Here is an 11,449-nt window from a genome sequence, read left to right on the forward strand (position 1 = left end):
GGAGAGAACAGACCAGTCTCTGACAACCACCCTCCCTCTCACTGAAAGTCTCCAGTTTTGGGGCATAAGATGTGTTCCAACTCGACAGGGTGACAAGTCACTGACGCCAAGATAAGTGTCAAACAAAAACCTATTAAAAATGCCGTGGCAGCCAAAATCAGGAAATGTCCAAATTGTGACTCTCATAGAATCACTACAGCACAGTCACATATTTCTGCAAGAATCTTAGCTTATATGGCACAGAGAAGAGGCCCGAAACCCAGTGAGAAACAGTAGCATATTCAAACATTTTAATGATACCAAAAAATTGGGTACTGTTCATTGCTAGTCTAGTTTTCATTGTACATCTACATAGCACTTTACACATTTTTTTCAAGTGCTATTTTAGTAATTTTTCTTTGCCATTCTCTTTTCTGTTTTCTAAAGCTTGATATCTACAGTATCAATAATTTTTATGTGCAGCTCTAGAGCCTTGAAGTATGTTTTAAATTAAATTTGGGAATAAAAAATACTGCAGTTTTTTGCTGTTACTATAATTTCTATAAAACATTCTGATAAGCACAATTTATTAATTACAGACTTCTCAAGAGAACTTGAAATGCAATTGTAGAACTTACACTGGTATTAGGAAAATCAAGTAATATTTTGAAAGTGGTCACAAAGCAGCATTTATACTCTTCTACTTGTTCTTCAGGAGCTCTGCTCACAGAGCAATATCCAGTACGTGCTTTATAAAAGTACAATTGTTCCGTACATAACACACTTATCTCCCTGGATTTCAAGGCAGGTAAGATAGTAGCACAGTGAGAAATGTCTGCATTGACAAGTCCCCTCCTGTCAGCTCCCTGGGCTGACAAGAACCACCACCATTACACTAGGAAAGACTGAATGAGGAAAGGCCTGCAGGTGATGCAGCATGCCATGCTGGTTCAAACCATGCCTACTGCAGTGACAGTCATTTCTGACACGTAAAGTATTACCCATTTTCAATGGGAATAAAATGGTCATCATCTAGGAAAAGACTCAAGATTGTTACATCCATGCTTAAATTAAGCATGTGTCCTCCCCTACCGTAAAGGGGAGGACACATGCTTAATTTAATCTTAATGCTTAATTTTAATCTTAATGAAAGGTAAAGGCTGCTCCCAGCCTCCTGAGAACATACTACTCTGCAGCCATCAGGCAACCAAACCCTTTGATACTAACCACGCTGCAAGCTCACTTCCCTTTGTTCTTCTGCTGCTTTCTTGGTTAGAGAAGCTGCACTCCCTGCTTCCTCCTCCTCTGTTGCAACATGCTTAAGTCCAGAGTGTTGTTTGCAAGTGTGATATGTTCAACAACCCCAATGCCCAATCTTACAGCTGAAGCTGTATGCAGAGAACCACCATGGAATGCAGACAGTGTGTGCAATGATGGACCAGAAACATCTGTTTCTCCCTTCAGATTAAATGGCTGCCCACACAAACAAGCTGTCTGCATTTACAGTCACAACAAGTTGCAGGTGTGTCCAGCGGAGGGTGCAGCCTCCTTCTTGGGAGGGGTTAGTCCAGAGGAAAACAAAGTCCAACTTTTCCCTGCTGAAGTCACCCATCACAACATTTACTTCCTAGTCCTTACATATCAGAGCACACACTACTCTCCCTACACAAGCTCGGGGCAGCACTCAGATTTGCATACAAAATCCTCCTTAACCCAAAGGTTTAGGATGGTGGCAGAATAAATTTGGGCATGTTTGGAACAGATTGGTCCAAAAGATGAACATATGATTTTTTTTAACTTCTATTTTGACTTTTTAATTTCACATCATCTTCAGAATTCTTTCTAAAATTTTCATTAAGTTCTCACGTTTTATTTTGAACCCTCAATAGACTCTTCTGAGGATCCTGGACCAAGCACTGTTTAGTTCAGAATTCTGAGCAATGTACTTTTTCTCTTTTAGCCTAACTTTATTCTCCTAGAAAAGAATTGGGTTAGGAATCTCTTGCATTCCTTTAGAAAGGGCAGCAAGTATTAATAGGCTATTAAGCATCAGTAATTAGTGTTCTTCTATGCTATTGTGCTAATTAGTCAAACAGATTATTATTCCTTGGTAGACAGGCCACTATTCCTAGGTAGCTGGTAAGTTGCAAGGGTATCTTTGGGCAAGAATCTGTTAACAAAATTAAGAGGACAGCTTTTTACTGGCAAAGGAATAATTAAGTGTCCTAAAACCAATTAGTTAGATCTAGGATGAAATGTCTCTCCTTGGCAGCTTTAGAAACAAAAACTTGAATACTTTTAACAGTAAGATCTAGATTGATCCAAACTGAAATTAGTACACGGTAATTCCCTGGCTTGCATCACACAAAATTCGGACCAGACATCACAGTGGTCCCCTATGACAGAAAGATATAATTCTGAATGCATCTTTTCTCTTTATTTAGGTCTGGGGCAGGTCCAATGCTCTGCCTACAAGCAGCAGGTAAAATACTAAACTTGCATGGTTCCCTGCAGACATGGTTGTCACTGCCTTTTTCTGTCTGGCTGATCTGTTCAGAAAGTCAGCTATGAGTCAGCTGGAGATTGCAGTGTGGGTAGGAGCCAGAAAAAAGGGGGAGGGGGCGTGTGGAGTGTGTGACTGTATGCACAGTCCAGTCCTAAACAAAGAGACTCAGACTAGGAGAGGTTCACTACACTGACCCTGGCTGACCAGCCAACAGCAACCCTGGGGATATCCTGGTCTTGGCCATCAGAACCTTTTCTACAGCAAAGGGTATTTTTGGTGGGGGGAATCCTACTTTAATGTCACTAGGAGACATTTCAGTGCAAGGCAGGTACTGCCTCTGCAGGCTCTCCACTGGTGCTGCTCCCCAGAGCTGTATACAGCCTGGCTGAACTCGGCCCAGCTGTGCACCTTCCTGTGCTGTCCTCCACTCATTACTGCATGGAACTCTCTCCCCTGGGACCTCATCTCGTGCTTGCTGTCCCATGGCAACCTTGTGCCATGCACATCTCATCAGAGCTGGTACATATGGTCACTAAGATAAATCCTGTGGTTGCACAACCTGAAAGAAATATCTGAGGACTTACTGTACTGAAATAAAAGGCAGAAGAAAATATTCTGGAGCCACAGTTTGTTCTTCATGGTAGTTCTCACTGGATATCCTGGGGAAGAAAAAAACAAAACAAAACAAAAAAAACACACACAAGACTCCCACGACCAATTTAGAGCTCTGCTTGGACATTAACTTGATTAAGGTTGAGGTGGAATTAATCTTGCTTTCATTTAAACATCTAAAAGTAGAGTGCCTTATTTAGACAATTAATTTCAGCTCTCCTGCTCCTTTCCATGTGCTAGGGGGGTAGGACCAACAGCCTGCCAACTTGCCATAAGCGAGGTCAGTGAAATCTTTGCTCCTTGCTAGCACATGCACAGAGAAAGCAGCAAAGTAACCGCAGCTCTGGCTATCCAGGCAACAAGAAAGACTCTTGGGTTAATTGCTAACCCATTTTTTCTTCATTGGTATCTTGCAACTAGGAATGGCTTGCCACTAGAAGTGACACTGCTGCAGATTAAACAGCTATGCAATGAATTAGCCAAATGGAGTCTGAATGTCATTGTGGGTCTGTGTGAGGAAAGCTGGTGAGAACTCATTGATTTGGCCTACCTATAGTTAAATAAGCATGAAATATCTAGTTAAGGGACTCCAGAAAGACAGACCAGAGGAAAAAGAAAAGAAGAAAAAAACCACCCAGCCTCTCATATAGCATCCAAGAGAACAATGTACAGTACTGACTGCAGGGAAAGGCTGCCCAGATGGTATAGGGAAGAGAACTTGCAAGAAAGTCTTCAGAGAAGATGACAGCAGGATGTTTAAAACAGAGGAAATAGCATCACATACAAATGACTGTTCAACCCACAGCCCCTGCTCCAAGACAAAGCCCTCAGGTCATATAATGTATTTAAGGCTGTGATTTCACAACAATTAAATATTTATAGAAATACATGGATGTGCATAGAAAGACTCAAAATGTGCTCTCTGCAGAGTATTGGCTGTTGATACCTGGTACACACTTCAGCACTGTTTTCTCAAGCTGCTCTCAAATGGGACAAAACTTTGGATAAGCAATGTGTATTATTTTGGTGACATAGTTTCATTGAAAGCAAGTTGCAAGGATGCACAGACAGCAGGAAGGGCCCATATGCCATGCCACATAGTCTGATCTACCCTTTTGATTTAAAAAAACACATCACCCTTTGTCCTGTTGCAACAGACTCTGCTAAAAAGCCTGTCCTTATCTTTCTTACATGTTGCAGTAAGGTCTCCTCAGAGCCTGCTCTTCTCCAGGCTGAACGAGCCCAACTCTCTCAGCCTGTCATACATAGCAGACATGCTTCAGCCCTTGAAGCATTTCTGTGGCCTCCCCTGGACTGAACACAGCAGTTCTACATGCTTGTCACATTGGGGGTCCCAGACCTGAAGGCAGAACACCAGGTAGGGTCTCAAGAAAGCAGAACAGAGGGGAAAAATCTCCTCCCTCTATCAGTTGCCCATACTGCTGGGGAAGAACCCCAAGACAGGAGTTTCTGGGCTACCAGCATATATGGCCTGCTTATGGCCAGCTTTTATTCCACCACTGCCCCAAGATCCTTGTCAGCAGAGCTGGTGTCAATCTGTTTGTCCCTCAGCCTGTATTCATATGGGGGGTTCAAGGTATTCAGGTCCTGGCGTGCCTATGCAGCATCCAACACAAGCAACAAATACCCAGGCAATCACCCAGAAGAGAGAAACTCATGAAGCCTTTAAGACTTGAGGAACATTTGTGGAGTTTAAAAATTTCCCAGGTTTACTCAAATAATGAAAGCAAAACAAATTTAGCAGCCACCAGAAAGCCCCTGCAGCCTCATGTGAGCACACAGACATGCTCTCAGGGTGTCAATGCCCAGGTGAGACTAACAAGACTCGCTCTGGAGGTGCCACAGACACACTATGTCACACCCTGCTGTGTGCTCCCTCCTGGAAGCAAGGATGCAGCTTCTGCCCCTTCTTTCCTGCCAAACAAACCCGGCCCATGAAGCACTGTTCCAGCTCAGCAAGGAGCCCCAGGCACCCTGCCATCCTCCCTCACCTGTTGCCAGTGGCAGGGCAAACTCTCTACCTTCGTACTCCAGCCCTTCTTTCTGCATCACACATTGCCTTGTGTAAACACCTTTTCTTGACCACTCTGGTCCAAGCTCTCCAAGTTTTCTTTGCATAATAACTCCTGTCATTACCACTACTTCTGGTGGTGCAGTCCCTAGTCACTGAGATACAGTCCACTGTCTAACTCCACCTTGTGATAAAACCCATCTTCAATGGCTCTTCTGCAAATCCTCATTCCTTTGAGGAAGGCTTGCTGTCATCCTATCTGAAACCTGCTCAGCTGACTTCATGCTGAGACTGGCTGCACCATGAGCCCATCTCAGCATCACTTAGTATTGTGACTGTCATGCTCCACACTCTTGGCAACCATGGAAAACAAAGGAAGGCAATTTGTGAAAGAAAAAGGAAAGAAAAGGGAAAGGGAAAAGCTGGGCCCTCAGAGAGATCTGCAGACCCACCACTTATTTCAGAATCCAACTGGCAGGGCCTCTGACGCTTTGTATTCACAATATTGCAGTAACTCCCTGATTTTATGCCTATTCCTGACTAAATGAACAGACCAATGCAAGGAAAGTCTTTGCTGCTTTTACTTATTGGACTGTGGCTTCTTTCAAGGGCCTACACTACTTTTCTGTCTCTGCTCAGAGAATGGCACCATCAACCAGAAGGGACAGGCAGGACTGAACTGGAAAAAGTCAAAACAAGGAGCCCAAATAGCTCATTGAGTAGGTGTCTTACAGAGTTACCAGGGACTGCCATTACACAATGGGGAGAGGCTAGCACATAGCCTTGTAATCTAGAGGGAAGATTCATGAAGAGCAGCACAGTAGCAAAAAAGAAAAACAGTAGGATCTGCTAAAATAGCTGAAACAAAGAGACAATACTTCCTCAGCTGGGATGCCACTGTCCCATCTCTTACCCTTGCCAGTGCCCACAGATTAGTCCAACATTTATCTCCTTCTATTTCCCTACCTCAGTGTAGTAGGAAAGGACTATGACCTCTAAGAGCACCACAGACAGTTTCAGTACGGCTGAAACTGTCTGACCTCCTGGCTGTGCTCCAGATTGTTATGACAAGACATGGACAGACAAGACATGTGCAGAAGAGCTGGGAAAGCTGCAGCTCTGCAGCAGCATCTTCGTGGTGTTTGATGCCAAAGACCTCATGACTTCAATGGAGACGTAGAGCAGCCCTAATTCTGAAGCATGCTCCAGTCAGGCCCCCTGCAAGCTTCAATCCCAGTCTATTATTTGGACCCCCCACCTTTCCTGCATCCCTCCATTTGTTACACCCTTCCCATCTCTTCTATCTGTCAGCATGTGATTGTTAACCCGGAGGAAAGAATGACAGTGGGCAATGAGCAGAGGCAGGAACTTATTCCCAGTCTGGCATTAGAAAAGTCCTTTCTACTGCCTCATTTCATTTTCTTGGTCTGTGAAATGGGGACTCAGAATCAGCTTCACACATCCTTGCAACGCAGACCCTTGTTATAAAATGTCAAGCATTGTACAGCTGCCAAGTACCACATCTGCAAACTCTGTAATATCCCTATGAGATCACAGCAATAAAGCTGAGTAGCCATTCATAATATACACATGTACATGTTGCTACAAGTTTTTAATATACCAGAGAATAGGAAATAGGACCAATACAGACAGACCTTTATGAAGATTATTTTTGTTAAGGATCTGGAAATATGATGCTATAAGCTGCCAAACATTGATGCAGTCTAAGCTCACAGTTTGAACTGTTTTCAGGAAATGTATGTACTTAAAAAACAAAACAAAAAAAACACCCCAAAACCCCAAAACAACAACAAAACACACACACACACAAAAACCCCAACCAAAAACAAAAGAAGAAACAAAAAAAATCCACCAGAAAAAAATCCCCAAAAAACAAACAAACAAAAAAACCAAACCAAAACAAAAAAACCCCCCATCAAATCCCAGATAAAAACTAATTAAGAGCTCAGTTTAAGTAAAAAAAAGGGAAAAATATTTCCAAGCATGAGGAAATGAATTTTTTGCACCCAAGCAAAAAAAGAGTGGAAGATACAGTCCACCAATTATATGCCCAAATAAGCTTTCTTCTTGAGAAAAAAATCATTATCAATGTACACTGCCATCTGATCAGAAAGCTGAAGCAACAGGGAGACAAAGGGGTGCTCTGATTGTCCAGAGAGTAAGAGCAATGACAGCTGGGGCACAAGGGCCACATCAGCTATAAGAAAGATATACAGTGAAGTTGCAACATCAAGCAGGACAAACTGGCAGCAGGGAAAAGTGATGGAAACATGGATATTACCTGCCCTGTTCTGTACATCTCAGCCCTCCAACACTTCCATGACCAGCCTGGCTAAATCATTACTGCAATTGCAAACCCCACCTGGGGAGCTGAGGAGCAGGTGGGTCTCCTTAGCACAGAGTAAGAGCAAAGCCTACTTGTGCACAACCAAGGGCCGTGGTGTATTGGAATACACGGCGATAAGTGGAGATTGACGTCACCACTGTATCAGTATTACTGTGCCAACAGAAGGATGTGGTGAGAGGAGGTGATGAATTCATGTCCAAACACCCACACAACATTTATTACTGTACTGCTCTGCTTTCTTACGTGAGAAAAGGGTGGGAGAACTGATAAAAACTCACAAGCCTCATATTTAAAAGGTCATAGTGGGGCTTAGACTTGTGCAGTGAGGAGGCATCAGTGTCAAGGTATTAAAGGGCTAATCCAAACTACATAGTACAGCATGTGCCACATTGGAGACAGTCAAATACCACTGTGTTCTGCTTCCATCCATTCCCAAAATGGTCCCAGGATCAGGGCAAGAGCACCAGTCCTTAGATCACAGGCAGGGAGGTCACCTGGCTCCTACAAGGTGAGGGCCTGTGACCTGTGTCTGGGCCAGGTCTCTAGATTGCAAGGTTGACACTGAGGGAGGGTCCATCAACTCACTTATCATGCCTTTAAAGGGGCTTCAAGGAACCCATGCACACTCACTGTATTCTTGGACAAGAGGGAAATGAGCAGCACTATGGAGGGATTTGGCACACACAACACAGTGTGGAGGTAGGAGGAGCTAGGAGCAAGAACAAGGAGCTGTAATAACCCAAGAAGACTGCAGCAGTGAAGTTGGCACAAAGCAGCAGAGTGCAGGATGAGGGAGCTCCATGTTAAGCCCTCCATACCTCTGACTCACTCTTTGAAAAACAGATGTTTTGGAATGTTCAGGTCAGGGCAGGTGGCTCTTGACCATGCTTGCCAGGTAGTTGCTGGTAACTGAGCTGGTTGTACACTGTTAGAACATGCATGGAGAAGGTCACATGACTTAATCCAGAAGCTGCTCCTCACTGTGTTTGGAGCAGCCTCTGTGAAAGACCAGCTCTCCCTTCTGCAGGCTTTGTGGATCACTTACAGGCACAATGTCAGGGCCAAGCTTCTAGAAAAGACTTGTCTCAGCTGCTGGTACCTGTGGGTTGTGGAGATTGCCACCTCTCTTGGGTGCAGTGTGGGACAGTACAGGGTTAATGAGGCTGAGTGGCTAAGTCAGAAATTTCCCAGGCTCTTAGTAATATCTTTCTGTTATGAGGATAGCACACCAGGACAGTGGTGTAGCTTTTGCCCCCTGATTACACAGGACTCTCCAATGTGTGCCAATATTGTTATTTGTGCAGGAGGGAGGGAAAGAGCAGCATGTGTGATCACTCCAAAGAGTGATAGTCTGGCAGTCACAAGCCACAGTACTTTTAAACCATGCAATAATATGCATTTGATATTACAGAGCTAATTTTAAAAACAGGAACACTGGTAGAACTGTAAGGCCAAAGGCTTTATAAATTTAAACATATTGCACCAAAAGGCCTGTTTTCCTCAAATTTAACTCATAAAAAGTGTAATTTCAGCCTAGCCTGCAGTGGTAATATTCACCAAGAAGCAAGTGTGAAGGGCACACAAGGGAAGGCTGGGTAGATTGTGTTATTCATGACCCAAAACCATTTTGCCATCACTGGAAGAAGGACAACATCATTACGTATTTATCAGCAAGATAAATCATTGAAAAAGCAACATTCAGAGCTGACAGTTCCTTTCTCTAGAATATAAAACCAGTCATGCTCAGAGTTATCAGGTTCATGATTTGACGAAAAAGAGAAAAAACTCCACAGAAACAGTACTACCTCTGTACTTTCTTCCTGTCATAACAGAATTAAACCAATATCCCCAGCAGCGTCAAAGATACAGACATGGCATAACCTTAGAATCAAAGGCACCATTACTGGCTGGTGACATTTAGTAGGAAGATAATCATACATTACAATACAAATAAGTGAAAAATGGCAGGAGAACAGCTGAGACATGAGTAACAGTGCTCTGCTGGAAGGGAAAGCAATAGAAGAAACCACCTCAAAGCTCAGGAAACAAGCTAAAATATGAATGAGCCAGGCAGAAAGCAGAGGTGTTAGTCAGCAAAGCAGCAGGTTGAAAAACACCGAAGCTCCACAGGTGGTGGCTGTGAGCTGACACAGGATGCTGCAGGGGAGGGAGGAGTGCATTTCTTTCAGTCTGAGGAATACTGAATGTCACCTGCAGAGCCCAGCATCCTGCCCTCCTTCCTCCCGTCTGCCTTTGCCAGTTATCTGTAGCCATCAACACTGGGGTCAGCCTCTTGTTTTCCCCAATATCCATCAAGTCTGAGCCCATACTGCATGAATGCTGTAGTAAGAGGACATCACTTTGGCTCTAGCAGGGGAAAAGAGCTTACCTTCACAGAGCTGTGGCTATGTACGTCTTGCTCACATGGAGGAGATTGCACAGAGGCTTGAATCTTCTCTTAGGAAATCACCCAACACATGCTGGTAAAGAGAAACAGGAATGACTGTGCTTGTGAACTCACCCTGACCATCTGGAACAGAAACCTACAGCTCTGCTCAGGCTCGAACCCAACATCCGCAGCTGCACCATGCAAAGCATGCCCAGAGCACCTCTGCACAAGGTCAGCAAGACTCATGCATTCCCACAGTGCTCACCTGAGCTAGCAGTGCTGGCAGAACTCCCTGCGCCTTCCATACAGGTTGGCAGAAACTGACCCCCTAAAGGCAACATCGATCACCTTGTTCCCAGATCTGCCACTGGGGATGCACCAAGACCAGAACTCTACCCCTGGCACACAGCTGTTTATGGCAAGATTCTCATCTGCATCTCATGGAGCTCTGTTTTACCACAGCTGTCAAAAATCAGCATGTCCCACCTATCCTGCCTGGCTGCAGCTCTTCCACACTTGGGACTGGTGCAGCAATGGAGTGTGACTTAAGCAGCTTCGGGCACCTGTCACAGGGTGAAAAACACCAGCTGTCTTCAGCCTCTGGCTTTGGCAGCATGTGCAAAGCAAAGGCTTCACACAGCAAGCTGCAGGGAGGGTGGCCAGCTGCATCTGTAAACCACAGAACATGCAGTCCTAACACATTTGGTGACTTCCCATGTCACTGGCAGCAATGTGATGTGTCTTTAGGAGAAAAGGCAGGAAGGGAGTGGCTTCTCAGAAAAGCCACCCATGTAGCCCCCCCTCCACTATAAAATCTTGCTACACAAACCCAATATAGGAGCAGAGCCAGAGGTTTTTAAGTTGTAAGAACAGCAAAGACAGCTTGACCAGAAGTGGGAAGACTTCCTAATACTTCTGAACAAGAGTGTCTGTTGCAGGGGCACAGCACAGCTCAGAATGAGGCTGTGAAATAGCACAGGCCAAACTGTATATCCTAATTCCTGCTGTAGTAGAAGAAACAAGGCATTTCATGGCTTCATTCCCCCCCGTAATGTTGTGGAGGAGCATTCTATGTGTTTCTGAAGCATCTCAGCCAGGTAGTGGAGAGGGAAGACCACCCAACAGTGAACTGCCCTGCATAAACTTCAAGCCCAGGGCCTGCCAGACATGTGCACTGGTCAGCATTTGCAGCACAGTACAAGCCAGCTCCTCCAGACCTCAGCTGGCTGTTTACCACAGGCACTGGCTCCATGGCCAGCCATGGCCAATGCACATCTGGTTCTCACAGAAACTCCCTAGGGCATCAAAACAAGAACTGGGGATTGGTTATAAGGCTGACCCAGGCATGGAAATTCTACCCCCATAACACCGTCCAGTGCTTTCTCACCTCATTATAATTCTTGTTGTGTGGGTGGCTCATTGCAAGTGAAACCAGCAGTAGCTGAGCTGGGGAGAAGCAGTCAACCTCAAACCCTTCAGCTTATAGTGAATTTCCCCATTTCTAAGAGCTGGGGAAACAGTAGCTGGAAAATCCCAGTGCTACATATTAGTCACCAACTTTGT

At 44.7% G+C, this 11,449-nt stretch overlaps 1 protein-coding gene across 5 annotated transcripts in view; it reads right to left on the bottom strand.

Moving 5' to 3' along the window:
• IL21R (interleukin 21 receptor) overlaps positions 1 to 11,114 on the bottom strand; it is a 19,140-nt gene extending 8,026 nt beyond the window's left edge. Inside the window, exons 1-3 of one of the 5 annotated variants that reach the window (XM_039732367.1) lie at positions 10,152 to 11,114; positions 9,887 to 9,977; positions 3,070 to 3,144 (exon numbers count right to left, since the gene is read on the bottom strand). In XM_039732367.1, coding sequence (XP_039588301.1) covers positions 3,070 to 3,124 — 55 coding nt within the window. In that variant the 5' untranslated portion in view covers positions 3,125 to 3,144; positions 9,887 to 9,977; positions 10,152 to 11,114. Of the gene's footprint in view, positions 1 to 3,069; positions 9,853 to 9,886; positions 10,047 to 10,151 lie in introns of those variants that run through there. The other 4 variants (XM_039732368.1, XM_039732366.1, XM_039732369.1 and 1 more) reach the window with 4 other exon arrangements.
• Positions 11,115 to 11,449: the final 335 nt, after the last annotated feature.

This window comes from Passer montanus, unplaced genomic scaffold (assembly GCF_014805655.1).
Source record: "Passer montanus isolate IOZ18808 unplaced genomic scaffold, ASM1480565v1 scaffold8, whole genome shotgun sequence".
In the NCBI taxonomy this organism is placed as follows: domain Eukaryota; kingdom Metazoa; phylum Chordata; class Aves; order Passeriformes; family Passeridae; genus Passer; species Passer montanus.